This window comes from Adiantum capillus-veneris, chromosome 30 (assembly GCF_014529385.1).
Source record: "Adiantum capillus-veneris isolate H3 chromosome 30, ASM1452938v2, whole genome shotgun sequence".
Classification (NCBI taxonomy): Eukaryota; Viridiplantae; Streptophyta; class Polypodiopsida; order Polypodiales; family Pteridaceae; genus Adiantum; species Adiantum capillus-veneris.
Window position 1 is genome coordinate 42,610,923 of NC_140960.1, and position 15,603 is coordinate 42,626,525.

Sequence of the window (15,603 nt, forward strand, 5' to 3'; positions counted from 1 at the left end):
CTGTGTAGAAGGCCATCTTCGTGCCCAACTCCTGTGTCGGCTGTATCCATGTGCTCCTGGTATTTAGCTGAATCAGATCCTGACGTATGAGTCAGGTGATCTCTGTTCGTGTCAGAGACAGAGAGGGTGCATCCAGGGAGTATTGAAGTGGAGGTAATCTATCCATGTTGAGACCATGCGACTGAAACCATACTGTCATCTGTCCATATCAACATGCTGTATTGCCTTGTAGAGCTAGTTGTCGAGATGACTCCAGGGCAAGCCGAGTGTATCTGTCCCTGGGGAGATCCCATAGACTGTGCATAAAGGATACTGATCTCGTCAATGCCTCCACCACGAGGGGGGAGGCGGCTAGCTCGGCTCGGATAATCTCATGTGGTACTAAGGCCTTAGCCCGAATCATCCGAGCGATCATAGAGACCAGAGGCCTCTCCATACATCTCCATCCATCTGTGTTGCCAGATCTCCCATGGTGGTCTATTGAGGGTCCCCATACCTGAACTCCATAGAGCATAGCTAGAGTCATCAGAGTGTCAAAAAGCCAAAGCTTTGTTTGCGGTTCTTGAAACTGAACCTGCGAACATATCCTCTCCGGTCCGCCCAAAGCTGCATATGCTCTTGTCAGTCTAGTCTCTGATGCTCTCCTTAGCGAAAACACCGGTCCACCGAAGACTACCCCAAGATAAGTATATGCATCTATGTACTCCACAATCTCCTGGCCATACATAAATGTGGGTGCCGACCTCTTGACCCACTGTGGTGTGGTGTTGAGCACCATAACCTTGGTTTTCCCCAGATTGACAGACAATCCACTGTCACGAGCAAATGTATGCAGAGCATCCAAGTGACTCTGCATCCCCTCTGGAGAGTCAGAAATCAACACAATATCATCAGCATATAGTAACAATGGAATCCATGTCCCTGCTAGCTAAGCCCCCCTGTCCCCCTGACGCTCTACATAGTCCGAAAACTCATCCGCATACATCCCAAAAAGAGTCGGGGTTAGGGGGCATCCCTGCTTTACTATAATAGTGGAGTGGACCATGTCAGACATTCCCTCAGTGGTGCGTACCCGCCCCATCACTGTCCTGTATAGAGCCAGAATACCCCATATCAGCTCTGTAGGCACACCCATGTCCTGTAATCTACGTATAAGTCAGGCTCTCGGCACTGTGTCAAAAGCTTTGTGGAAATCCACAAAGCTACAATAGATCTTCTTGCCATGGTGTCTACCCTCCTCTATAATAGCTCCGATTGTCAGAATCTGGTCAAGAGTGGAGAAACCTCTCCTGAAACCTGCTTGCCATGGTGCCCTTATGCCCTCCCGCTCTGCCCATCTACTCAACTCCTGCTCAAGAACAGATGCATACAACCTAGCTAATGTGTGACCAACCATGATGGTGCGATAATTCGCAGGAATCATGGGATCTCTCAACTTGAAAATAGGCACAATTGTAGACAAACTCCAAGTCTCCGGGAAGCCTTCATACATGGCTCAATTAAACATCATAGCCAAGAGATCTGCAAGCATATCTCTGGCATGGATAAAGTGCTTTGCTACGAGACCATCATGATCATGTGCCTTCCTTGTCTTCATCTTGTCAATGGCTTTCCTTACCCTCTCGGCAGTAAAGAAGAACATGTCTCCGAGCATGTCTCTAGTGGGTCCGGCAGAGGCGGTTGCCCTGATGCTGTGTAGAGGGATGTGGCATATTCCCCCATGTCTTAGTGGAGGTGACCGCTGGTGGTGGTGAATGCTCGTGGAATAGCCTCCATGCTTCGCTCGAGTCTTGACTTATAATAGCTGATATAGATCCCGCTCTAGCTGAGATAGATGGGCCCTTTTCTTTCGTCGCACTAGGCGGCGAAAGATAATTCGTGACTGTCTATGTGTGGTAATACCCATGAGCGCTTCCCTCTATAATTTGATCCTCGTCTCTCTGGACTCCTCATCATACCAACTGTTCTGGGGCATGCTCCCAGATTGCCACCGTGTGGGCTGGCTGTGGGGGTATACCTCTGATGCTGCATCATGGAGCGTCTCTGTTAGTATCTGAGTGAGTTCATCTAGTGGCCGTCCCGGCTCCTGGGTGCATAGCTGCCTGTATATCTCATCCATATACACAGAATCCGTCTCCCTCATGAAGGTATACCGAGTGTGTGTGGGGACCTCTCCTAATGGAGCTGTGCTGAATTGAAAGGTCAGGGTGAAAGACATGATAGCATGATCAATTGCTACTCCAACTGGCCTAGTGCCCACCATGAAATCCTGAAAGAATGGAATGAGACCTGGCTGGGCCATAACATAATCCACTGTGCTGGCACCATGTCGGTATGGAAAGCAAGTAAAACCTCCAGCTGTCGAAAATCTTTGTAGGCCATTCACAATGGCCAATCTGTGTGCGGTTCCCATATCTATCAAGTATCTTCCATATTCAGTGTATTCCTCATCTTGTGATAGTTTGGATAGACCCATCTCTGTGACGTCCAACTCCCTAAGCATTTCTTCGGAAGTATCATAAAATATTGTCTGGTGGTGGGCAGTCCTAGCATTGAAATCCCCTAGTATGATAATGTCACCATCCTTGGAAAACTCCCATATATCATTATCCAAAATAGCAAAGGGGGATTGTCCTCTAGGTGATGCATATACTGACGTATAAGGAGGAAAGTAACAAATAGCTTTGTAGATGTAACCGGCCCGTAGGGCGGTAGGCGTTGGCTTTCACCCGAAATTCCTTACTTTATACACACACACAGAGCACTTTGCAAAGAGAACCTGTAATGGGAATTAACACTTCAACTCACACACGGCTCGGAAGCTAGAATGCTCCGAGCAGACGCCGACAACCTGTAGGCCCCAAAATTGGCGCCCCTTTCGGTATTTCTTTATTCTTTAGGAGGGTAAATTACAAGGTAAGGTCCTGGGAATCCTTCACGTGTATCCACCTAGATACCATTTGATTTGGCCAAATTTGGGCAGCATAACAGCCCCAAAACTTGCGCGAAACCAATTCCCCTGCTGGAACTCGCTTGCACTGGCGTATACCCTCTGATTCCTGTCCAAAAACAGTAAATTCAGCACGCTGTATTTACTGGTTTTTGCCCTGTTTTCAGCCCCAAACAGTCCCCTAACTGTCCTTTGCCAGTGGGGCACGATTCCCAATGATCCTGGCGTCCGTATGGCTGAAAAACAGTGAATTTACAGCGCATACACAGCGCTGATTTTGCACCTGTACGGTGAGGTTATGACCCTCACCAGTGCCTGCTTTGGAGCAGCAGTTAGCTACCCCTGTTCCTGCTCAAGGAGGCTCTTGCCTCAGCACAAAAGCATGAACCCACACAACTGTACATCAGTCAAATGAGTAGCCCTCTTGTGGGGCATCACATAACTGCACGTAGGGGAGAAAGAGAGCAGTATGTAGCGTGCGGGGCATCACTCCCGTCACCATACTGTGCATAGAGGGCAAGGTAAGCATTCCATAGCTTCTGTACCTGTTGCAATCCGCCTGTGGCTGAAAATGGCGCCCCCTTTGTTGATATGCAGCTCGTTTTTGCCTCCCAGAGTGGCAGAATCGCTCACAAGCTGACACGTCGCCCAGTTTCCGAGTTTGGGCTTTCCCTGCTAAAAATATCTCAACTGGTGCGTCAGTTGACTTCGCGGCAGAGTTGTAAAGTGTTCCCCTAGTCATACCGAAGGTAATGACACGAACACATTTCGTGGCCCAAAATAGCAGTTCCCTAAATTTTAGGAGATGCTTCCGTTGGGCTCCCACTGGTCTTCTGACCATCTATCCTCATTGGGACCGCATCCAAAAATGCAATGTGGCCCAACTGTCGGATACTTTTGGTTGGTAGTCCCACCTTGACTTTACGCCTTAATTGAGTTCACTTCCTAGTATCCACCAACTTGCTAAGTGCGACGGGGGGACCTATATGATCTTGCTCTGAGCCTAGACATCCTCTTACCATACGAATTCCAGTGCCGACCACTTCCCGTCTGCGGGTGAATCTACCGTTCACATTGGCCATACAATGTCTGACCGTTTGCAACTTCAAAAAGAGGGTCTTAAACAAATAAAATAAACCCCATTGGAAAGAAACCAACAACCAAGGTTAGCAGTTGCCACATCTCTGTGACATGGTTAATAACTGCCACGTCCTTACACCATTCTTACACCATCCTTTGAGACTATGTGGCCCAGAAAGTGGATCTCTTCAAGGAAGAATTCACTTTTCTTAGGATTGACAAGTAACCTGTGACTGCGCAGCTCTTCGAACACAATGGTCAAGTGACGCCTATGCTCCTCTTCATTCTTCGAATACACAATCATGTCATCGAAGAATGTTCCAACAAACTGTTGATGCGAGCGGAAAATCCGGTCCATCATTCTGTTGAACGTGGCAGGAGCATTTGTTAGCCCAAACGGCATCACTAGAAACTCATAAAGACCAAATGTCGTTCTAAACGCAGTCTTGTGCACATCTTCTGGGCTTATACGAATCTGATGGTACCCACTCTTCAGGTCTATCCTGCTGAAAATTGCAGCACCCTCTAAACGATCGAGAATATCATCAATGCGAGGAATAGGGAACCTATTCTTGATGGTATTCTTATTCAACGCACGGTAATCAATACACATGCGCCATGAGCCATCCTTCTTCTGCACTAGGAGCACTGGGGAGCAAAAGGGTGAAGAACTAGGCTGAATCAGCCCCTTCTCTAATAACTCCTCAACCTGGCCCATAATCTCTTTCTGCTGCGCCGCACTAACCCTGTAGGGAGGTCTATTTGGTGGGCTACACCCTGGCACCAAATCTATCCGATGGTCCTCAGGTCTCTCTGGCGGCAATTGCGACGGTAATGAATCAGAAAAACAGTCACTAAACTTTTGCAAAAATGCTGACCTTTCTTTATCTAACACAGATAAATTTGACTGATCACTATCTGAGACATCACGTGCAAAAATCAAGTACACAGAAAGATGATTCTTTATTACAGAAGTGATAGCAAAAGCAGATACAATAGGGACTGACTCTCCTTTAAGCTTTACATCCAAGATGTGAGTTTTGCCCCTATGCTGTACAGTGATCTTTTTGTTGTAGGCATCCAAGACTCCATGCACTCGGAACATCCACGGGATCCCCAACAAGGCGTCACAACCTTCCAGCGGCATGATGTAGAACTCTTTAGTGTCCACATACGACTGAATATGCAGACGCAGTTTTCCAATGATGGGAGTAACACACTCTGAGTGGCCAGGACATGCCAACCCTGCCTCTGCTGTGTACCCCATCTCTTCAGCTTTGATGCCGAGCTTCATAGCTAACTTTGGTGAGATAAAGTTGGCTTTGGCACCTGGATCAAAGAAGATGAGTGCCGTCAACTCTCTAACTTTACCCCATGCCTTGCATAACTCACTGGCATCTGTGCTGGGCCTGTCACCCACCATGTGTGGCACTAAACCTGCCGTGGGTTTTGGCTTCTTGCCTTTCTGGTCTTCTTTATCCTCTGAGTCAGCTGGCCTTTTCCTTTGTGGACAATTGATAGAAATATGACCAGGTTGCTCGCATATAAAGCATTTGTTCTCAGCCATTAGGACCTTCTTTTACTCGAGCGACTTGCGCAGAAAAGGCTTCCTTTTTTGTTTCTTTGCCTGCGCTCCAGAAGTCCCAGCTGAATCCTTGTCCTAGGTGGCCTTTTCTGACCCCTGTGACGCATCAGGAGCCGTCTTCACAAAGGGCTTCTTCGCTGAATTTTTCTTTTGCTGCCCTCCTTTATCACTACTCGGAAATCCACTGTCCTCTCCTTTCAACAGGGCAAGACCAGTGTTCGCAACTTCCATAAGCTGAGTAAGGGTAGCCACTCTATTCTTTGTACAGTAATCGCGAAGCCCTTTAGGCAACCCACAACAATACTTCTCTATCTGCTCTGTCAATGGCACAAATCTGTAGGAGGTCACTGAGAGTAATGCTTTACAAAACCTCCTATTGTACTCCAGCAAGCTCTTGCACGAAGCTGCCGTAAGCTGGTGCCAATCTGTCAAGACATTGGCTTCAAATTCATTTGATAGCCAAGCAGATGCAAACATTTGCTTGAAGTAAAACCCAAGTGGCGGGTGCCTGTCCTTGCATTAACAATGTCGTCCACCATGTAAGCGCATTGTCCTTTAAGAAAGTGGCAGCTTTCCTGACCTTCGAGGCCTGCTGGAGGAAAGTGCTGGAGGTACTGAACTTTACCGCTGCACCACCTTCTTTGTAAGCCTTTGGCTTCTCTAGTGCCCCCAAGTTGTCATACGGAATGGTCTGCAACATGGGCACTGTACTAGGCATGATCGGCACGTGTTGGCCATTCACATTTTGCGTCAGAGGTGCGATATCTGGCTGCTGTCCAGAAAAACCAGCCATGCCAAAATGACCCTGTGGCACCCCAAACTGGCCCTGGTTGCCGTGGAAACCTTGCTGCATGCCGATAGTACCATACATGGGGTTTGGCATGATGCCTTGCATACCCCCGAACACTGTTCCTGGCATGTACACTGTTCCTGGCATGTACGGCTGACTTCCAGACGCATAACCAGCCATACTTTGGAACACTGATCCACCCCCGAAATACCCAGGATGTACCGTGGGTGGTGGAAAAACTGAGTGCATAGCCTGGTATCCAGCTCCCTGTCCATTCAAGACAGCATGCTGGCTCTGAAAGGTGGCGGGCTGAACTGGCATAACCTGTGGAATAGGCGTTCTAGCCACCTGTTCAAGCACGGGAGGAACCTGCTTTGGAGCCCCCGACTCCGCAACATGCGAGTGTTCCCTTTCCTCCTGCGCCTCATGAAGTACCTGGGCTTGAGCTTCAACAAGCTCCGTACGCGGCGTAGGTTGCCTATTTTGCTATTGCACTGGTGGCGCTTGCAAGAATTCCATAAACCTCGGATTCTGCACCAGCTGCGAAAAGACATTCACCGCGGCAACTAACTGAGTCTTAAACGCATCATCCTCAAGTTTCCCTGTCATAAAGCCCTGTACTACTGGATGGACATTGACGTTGACAGGAGGTACAGACTGACGTGGCCGTGAGCTCTCGCCAATCTCAAAAACCATAGGAATCTCCTGCCTGTCCTTTGGAGAGGAACCCTCTTCCATAATTCCCTTCCCCTTGTCGGCCATAGTGTAATCCCCGCGTTCTTGCACTGTGTGTCTTTACCCTGAACAATCTAGGCTCATTCTTTGAGGAAAAAGTGATTGATGTCCCGGCAACGGAACCATGTAACCGGCCCGTAGGGCGGTAGGCGTTGGCTTTCACCCGAAATTCTTTACTTTATAGACACACACAGAGCACTTTGCAAAGAGAACCTGTAATGGGAATTAACACTTCAACTCACACACGGCTCGGAAGCTAGAATGCTCCGAGCAGACGCCGACAACCTGTAGGCCCCAAAATTGGCGCCCCTTTCGGTATTTCTTTATTCTCTAGGAGGGTAAATTACAAGGTAAGGTCCTGGGAATCCTTCACGTGTATCCACCTAGATACCATTTGATTTGGCCAAATTTGGGCAGCATAACAACCCCAAAACTTGCGCGAAACCAATTCCCCTGCTGGAACTCGCTTGCACTGGCGTATACCCTCTGATTCCTGTCCAAAAACAGTAAATTCAGCACGCTGTATTTACTGGTTTTTGCCCTGTTTTCAGCCCCAAACAGTCCCCTAACTGTCCTTTGCCAGTGGGGCACGATTCCCAATGATCCTGGCGTCCGTATGGCTGAAAAACAGTGAATTTACAGCGCATACACAGCGCTGATTTTGCACCTGTACGGTGAGGTTATGACCCTCACCAGTGCCTGCTTTGGAGCAGCAGTTAGCTACCCCTGTTCCTGCTCAAGGAGGCTCTTGCCTCAGCACAAAAGCATGAACCCACACAACTGTACATCAGTCAAATGAGTAGCCCTCTTGTGGGGCATCACATAACTGCACGTAGGGGAGAAAGAGAGCAGTATGTAGCGTGCGGGGCATCACTCCCGTCACCATACTGTGCATAGAGGGCAAGGTAAGCATTCCATAGCTTCTGTTGCTGTTGCAATCCGCCTGTGGCTGAAAATGGCGCCCCCTTTGTTGATATGCAGCTCGTTTTTGCCTCCCAGAGTGGCAAAATCGCTCACAAGCTGACACGTCGCCCAGTTTCCGAGTTTGGGCTTTCCCTGCTAAAAATATCTCAACTGGTGCGTCAGTTGACTTCGCGGCAGAGTTGTAAAGTGTTCCCCTAGTCATACCGAAGGTAATGACGCGAACACATTTCGTGGCCCAAAATAGCAGTTCCCTAAATTTTAGGAGATGCTTCCGTTGGGCTCCCACTAGTCTTCTGACCATCTATCCTCATTGGGACCGCATCCAAAAATGCAATGTGGCCCAACTGTCGGATACTTTTGGTTGGTAGTCCCACCTTGACTTTACGCCTTAATTGAGTTCACTTCCTAGTATCCACCAACTTGCTAAGTGCGACGGGGGGACCTATATGATCTTGCTCTGAGCCTAGACATCCTCTTACCATACGAATTCCAGTGCCGACCACTTCCCGTCTGCGGGTGAATCTACCGTTCACATTGGCCATACAATGTCCGACCGTTTGCTACTTCAAAAAGAGGGTCTCAAAACAAATAAAATAAACCCCATTGGAAAGAAACCAACAACCAAGGTTAGCAGTTGCCACATCTCTGTGACATGGTTAATAACTGCCACGTCCTCGTGACAGTAGAGGTATCTGCCCGAAGCCTCACTAACATGTACCTAGCCTGTTCATTTTTGCGTGCTATATATATCAGTGGCCGCAGTTCCTCCCTGAATAGAACTGCCACTCCCCCTAGCCCCGTCCTATATATATATATATATATATATATATATATATATATATATATATATATATATAGAGAGAGAGAGAGAGAGAGAGAGAGAGAGAGAGAGAGAGAGAGAGAAAGAGAGAGAGAGATGTCTGATTCTGCTCCTTGCGGCAGCCTCACCCTTTGCGAAGGTTGCTCCCTCGCGACCTTGTGGCCATCTACCCCCGCCTCACCATCTCCCCCTGCTCCACGCGCCCTTGCCCTACCTGGTCCCGTCCCCTCCCCTCTTCCGCGACCTGGCTCCCCTCTGCTCCCCTGTTGTCTGGTTCCCCTTCCCTCTCTGCCGTGGCAACTCTCCTTCACAGATCCAGTCTTCGTGAGCTTTTTAACCGAGAGCGTTGCCCCTGTCAGCCACCGTCGCGCCGCCGGGTTGAAACTGTAGGTCATGGTGGAGGGGGGCAATAAGGTTGTAGAGCTGCGGGTGGGTTGGCTGGGTAGGAAGGGGTGGGTGAGATGATGACAAAGAGAAATTATGTAGGTTATGAGAGGTATGCAAGCTAGGAAATGTTAAAAATGAGAATGGCCGAGGAGCCCCACCTTCCTCAACACGGAGCGCGTCCTGACAAATGTCTCTGGAGAAGGTTGCCTATGCGGCTTTGCTCCCACACGTGAAAGCTTGTCCTTTTGGTGGTTGGTTTGTTCAGGATCGGCTAGCTACTTTCATCTTTGCTCTCTCTATCAAGCTTCTTCGGCAAATTTTCACCGGGATGATGTTTCAAAGCCTTATACAGTGTCTCCCGGAACTTCCATCTCCAGCCACGATCTTCAAGAGCCACCTTCAGCAAGTGGACTGCTCGATCTTCTGGAAGAAAGCTCCTTGTCAACTCCGGTGCAGAGCTTTGTTAGCCACCTTGTGACATCCTCCTGAAGTATCTTGGTGATGTCAGTTGCCTCTTCATCCCCCATCTTCGTCACCAACTGCTCTTTCCCTTCTATTCCTCCATTACCTCTTGCTGTTAGATTTTACCTGTTGGCAACATGTAGTTTTTTGTAGCTGCTCATTGTCATCTTCACTGCTGGTGGCTTTTGGTAGCTTTAGTTCTTGATTTACAGCTACTGAATGGGCTTTTGGTTGAATAGCATATCTTTCAGAGGCTATTGACATCTCTCTCCATTCAGCGTGCCAGCACACTTTTAACTCTGTTTAGAAGAGGTATTTTTACTGTGGCCTTCAATCTTTTCTGTTTAGTCATGTGCCTAATCGTATGTTGTTTTACAGTTTTTTGTTTGATGCCTACGGGCTTGCTATGTAAACAGTGGTGTACTTGCTCTCAGTATAGGCACCATTTGGGCGTTCTGGGAGATGTTAAAGTAATAGAATCAGCCTCCTGAGAGAGAGAGAGAGAGAGAGAGAGAGAGAGAGAGAGGTTTCGTTGTACTGAGGTTATAAGTCATGACCCATTGAGCTGTTATGTCATGCAAGGGTTATTGACCTTTCGAAGGATTGTAAATATGTGAAGGTAGTAAAGTGTCATACACTGTTTCTAGAGATTTGATTTTTGATTGCATGTTGTAAGACTTTAATGTCCCTTGTATACTTACTCTTAAAGGTGAATTTTAGCACTCTTAGTTTTAAAATTGGTTTTAGACATGCATATTTCACGTTGTAAAGTTTCTGTTTGAGTTATGATGTGTCAATATTGTGCACTTGAAGCTGAACAAACCGCATGAAGCCGAAGATGTGGGCAAATGATGAAGATGTTTGCAGCAATGTCCACTGAAAAGATACTTCATGAGTGTAGCAGCAGTCTGGGGTGTTCCAACTGCTGAGAGATCTCCATGGTAAAAGTGCCGTCACGAGCAGTTTAGTAAACTGCTGTACTTCGCCGATACGAAGTGAACATATTGCGTGAAGGTCTCGAACTGAGTGTGAAAACAAAGTGCCAATAGACCTGCAAGTGTCCTGCCCAATAGGATCTGTGGTTTCTGTAGTCAAACCGTCTGGACAAATTGGGGAAGCCCAGGAATCGTCATGAGAATGACCGGAAGCTTGTCAATGCATGAACCTACAACCTAGCGTGGCCAAGTGGCTAAGTTGTGTAAAACTCCAGGAAGGCCAGATGTAGCAATCTGTGCTGTAAACGTCCTCTGAAACAAGGAAAACCAGACTAAGCATTTTGCACTGTAGAAACTACCATCAGTTGCAGTAGTCACCGATAGACCGCACGGACCACCACCGGATGATGTCCTATTTGTAGGTAGGGTAATCCAGATGAAGGGAAACCTAGACTCAATAGTCTGCGCTATGAAGGGCCTCTGAGAAGAGGTATGCCTAGACCAAGCTGTTTGCACCATAATCATCCTGTAGAAGTAGGGAAGCCAGACTGAGAAGTCTGCGTTGTGAATAACCTCTGAGAAGAGGAAAGGCAAGACCTAGATGTCTGCGCCGTCTTGCCTATATCTCCTGCCTCTAATCCTCCGGTGTCAACCAAAATAGAATCCGCGCCAACAACGCCACCAAACCGCAACTTGGTGTGGCTGTCAATGTGAATGAGCTGGGAGTGGCCTACTGCCCAGGTCGGGGGATAAGTCTGTTGTAAGGTTACTGAGGGTGAGTGTAAGCAACTTTGAAGGTAGCAATCCAAATGATTAGGAGTGTAGAAGAGCAACTGCACTGCCATCCATGTCACGGACGCACTTCACTTGAGCCACGTGGACATGCTTCTGTCATAGTCTAGCGTCAATCTTAGCGTAGGAAGTAGCTTGGCTCCTTGTGAGCCTCTAGCAAGACGTGCGTGTCCAAGCCGGTCATAGTTGCATACCCTCTCTTGCACAGTACATTCATTTTAGCATGAGCATTTTCTACAGCATAGTTTTGCCAAAGTACACTTTTTTCACTTATTTATTAATAAGTGACTTTTGTTGGAAATGTAGGTAGGGAAAATTGCTAAAGACTATAAAAGAAACCCATTGGGCACTCAGTAGAGGCAGAGGAGGCAGCAGAAGGTGGTGCACTAGTGTTGCACCCGGCAAGTGGTCTCTCTGTCACACGAAGACGTGGCAACTGTTAACTATGTCACGAGGACGTGGCAACTGCTAACCTTAGTTGTTGGTTTCTTTCCAACGATTTTTGTTTTATTTTTGAGACCCTCTTTTTGAAGTTGCAAACGGTCGGACATTGTATGGCCAATGTGAATGGTAGTTTCACCCGCAGACAGGAAGTTGGTTGGCATTGGAATTCGTATAGTAAGAGGATGTCTAGGCTCAGTGCAAGGTCATGTAGGTCCCCCCGTCGCACTTAGCAAGTTGGTGGATACTAGGAAGTGAACTCAATAAAGACATAAAGTCAAGGTGGGATCACCAATAGAAAGCATCCGACAGTTGGGCCACATTGCACTTTTGGATGCGGTCCCAATGAGGATAGATGGTCAGATGACCAGTGGGAGCCCAACGGAATCATTTCCTAAAAATTAGGGAACTGCTATTTTGGGCCTTGAAATGTGTTTGCATCATTATCTCCGATATGACCAGGGGAACACTTTACAACTCTGCCGCGAAGTCAACTGGGCAACGAAGCGGGAGATTTTTAGGCGGCAACCCCGAAATGGGAAAATGCCTGTAAACGCGCCAAGTGGCACATGTCTGTGCACTTTCCTCTTGCATCAAGAAGTGGCGCTGAATTTGTGCCATATGGACGCCAGAACCATTGGGAATTGTGCCCCATTGGCAGAGGACAGTTAGGGGACTGTTTGGGGTTTAAAACAGGGCAAAAACCAGTAAATACAGCGTACTGAATTTACTGTTTTTGGGCAAGACTCAGAGGATGCATGCCAGTGGAAGTGAGTTCCAGCAGAAGTGAGTTCCAGCAGGGGAATTGGTTTCACGCAAGTTTTGGGGCTGTTATGTTGCCGAAATTTGGCCAAAACAGGTGGTATCTAGCGGGATACTAGTAAAGGATTCCCAGGACTCTACTTTGTAATTTATCCTCTCAAAGTATAAAGAAATACTGAAAGGGGCGCCAATTTTGGGGCCTACAGGTTGTCGGCGTATGCTCGGGGCATTCTAGCATCCGAGCCGTGTGTGTATTTAAGTGTTAATTCCCGTCCCAGGTTTCCTTTGCACGTTCTCTTTGTGTGTGTCTAAAGTAAAGAATTTCGGGTGAAAGTCAAAGCCTACCGCCCCATGGGCTGGTTTCAAGGTTCCATTGCCGGGATATCAATCACTTTTTCCTCAAGAAGTGAGCCTCGGTTGTTTTGGGTAAAGACACAAAGTACAAGAACACAGGATCACACTATGGCTGACAAAGAGAAGGGCATTATGGAAGAGGGTTCCTCTTCGAAGGACAGACAGGAAAATCCTATGGTCTTCGAGATTGGCGAGAGCTCACGTCCACGTCAGTCTGTACCTCCTGTTGATGTGAATGTCCCTCTAATAGTACAGGGCTTTATGATTGGGCAACTTGAGGATGATGCGTTCAGGTCTCAGCTAGTTGCCGTGGTGAATGTCTTTTCGCAACTGGTGCAGAATCCAAGGTTTATGGAGTTCTTGCAAGCACCACATGTGCATCAAGAAAATAGGCAACCTACACCACGTATAGAGCTTGTTGAGGCTCAAGCCCAAGTACTTCGGGACTCAGCAGGATAGGGAACACTCGCATGTTGCGGAGTCAGGGACTTCAAAACAGGTTTCTCCCATGCTTGAACAGGTGGCTAGAACACCTATTGCACAGGTTATGTCAGTTCAGCCCGCCACCTTTCAGAGCCCGCGTGCTGTCTTGAATGGACAGGGAATTGGTTACTAGGCAATTCGACCCGTTTTTCCACCACCCACGGTACATCCTGGGTATTTTGGGGGTGGATCAATGTTTCAAAGTATGGCTGGTTATGCGCCTGGAAGTTAGCCGTACATGCCAGGAACAGTGTTTGGGGGTATACAAGGCATCATGCCAAACCCCATGTATGGTAGCATCGGCATGCAACAGGGTTTTCGGTGCAACCAGGGCCAGTTTGGGGTGCCACGAGGTCATTTTGGCATGGCTGGTTTTTCTTGCTCCAACCTACTTATGCCCCAACCCAACGTGTGCAAAGGAGGGGTAATGATAGAGCTAGCACATCAAATGTATATATGAATTCAATGTAATAGATGGAAATGACAAAAGTATGAAGGTCTCATTAAGTCATTTATATCTATGTGTTACAACCTTTCTTGCGGATACATGCGATGATAAAAGAGTGCTAACAACACAAGATCATCAGTGGCATGTATTTATGGTATGCAATCGAGGACGTTTGCGATTTCAATAGGGCGGTATGTCACGAGGACGTGGTAGCTGTTAACCATGTCATGAGGACGTGGCAATTGCTAACCTTAGTTGTTGGTTTCTTTCGAATGATTTTTGTTTTATCTTTGAGACCCTCTTATTGAAGTTGCAAACGGTCGGACATTGTATGGCCAATGTGAACGGTAGTTTCACCCGCAGACGGGAAGTTGGTCGGCACTGGAATTCGTATAGTAAAAGGATGTCTAGGCTCAATGCAAGGTCATGTAGGTCCCCCCGTCGCACTTAGCAAGTTGGTGGATACTAGGAAGTGAACTCAATAAAGGCATAAAGTCAAGGTGGGATCACCAACAAAAAGTATCCAACAGTTGGCCACATTGCACTTTTGGATGCGGTCCCAATGAGGGTAGATGGTCAGATGACCAGTGGGAGCCCAACGGAATCATTTCCTAAAAATTAGGGAACTGCTATTTTGGGCCGTGAAATGTGTTCGCGTCATTACCTCCGGTATGACCAAGGGAACACTTTACAACTCTGATGCAAAGTCAACTGGGCAACGAGTCGGGAGATTTTTAGGCGGCAACCTTGAAACGGGAAAATGCCTGTAAACGCGCCAAGTGGCACATTTCTGTGCACTTTGCTCTTGCATCAAGAAGTGGCGCTGAATTTGTATCTGGGAGACTCATTTTTCAGCTTTTGTCACAACTTAAGACCTATGGAGTGCTTTCTTTCCCTCTCATGTACAGTGTGGTGCTAGGAGTGATGCCTTGCACACTACACACTGCTCTCTCTCTCTCTCTCTCTCTCTCTCTCTCCTACGTGTAGTTATGTGATGCCCCACAAGAGGGCTCTTCATTTGACTGCTATACAGCTGTGTGGTTACATGGCTTTGTGCTGAGGTAAGAGCCTCCTTGAGGAGGAACAGGGGTAGCTAACTGCTACTCCAAAGCAGGCACCGGTAAGGGTCATAACCTCACCGTACAGGTGCGTTTTCAGCGCTGTATATGTGCTGTAAATTGACTGTTTTTCAGCCATACAGACACCATAACCATTGGGAATCGTGCCCTATTGGCAGAGGATAGTTAGGGGACTGTTTGAGGCTGAAAACAGGGCAAAAACCAGTAAATACAGTGTGCTGAATTTACTGTTTTTGGGCAGGAATCAGAGGGTTTATGCCAGTGGAAGTGAGTTCCAGCAGGGGAATTGGTTTCACGCAAGTTTTGGTGTTGTTATTGTGCCGAAATTTGGCCAAAAGAGGTGGTATCTAGTGGGGTACTGGTAAAGAATTCCCATGACTCTACTTTGTAATTTACCCTCTCAAAGTATAAAGAAATATGAAAGGGGCGCCAATTTTGGGGCCTACAGGTTGTCGGCGTATGCTCGGGGCATTCTAGCTTCCGAGCCGTGTGTGTACTTAAGTGTTAATTCCCATCCCAGGTTTCCTTTGCACGTTCTCTTTGTGTGTGTCTAAAGTAAAGAATTTCGGGTGAAAG

General features: G+C 47.6%; 1 protein-coding gene across 3 annotated transcripts in view; it reads left to right on the top strand.

Annotated features, from left to right (window-relative positions):
* The window catches only part of LOC147417857 (serine acetyltransferase 2-like), a 112,150-nt gene that overhangs the window by 24,224 nt on the left and 72,323 nt on the right, over positions 1-15,603 (top strand). Inside the window, exon 2 of one of the 3 annotated variants that reach the window (XM_086506452.1) lies at positions 9,973-10,045. The exons of 1 other annotated variant lie outside the window; for it this stretch is intronic. In XM_086506452.1, the coding sequence (XP_086362578.1) occupies positions 9,973-10,045 (73 nt within the window). The remainder of the gene's footprint in view (positions 1-9,972; positions 10,046-15,603) is intronic. One more of the 3 variants, XM_086506453.1, reaches the window with a different exon arrangement.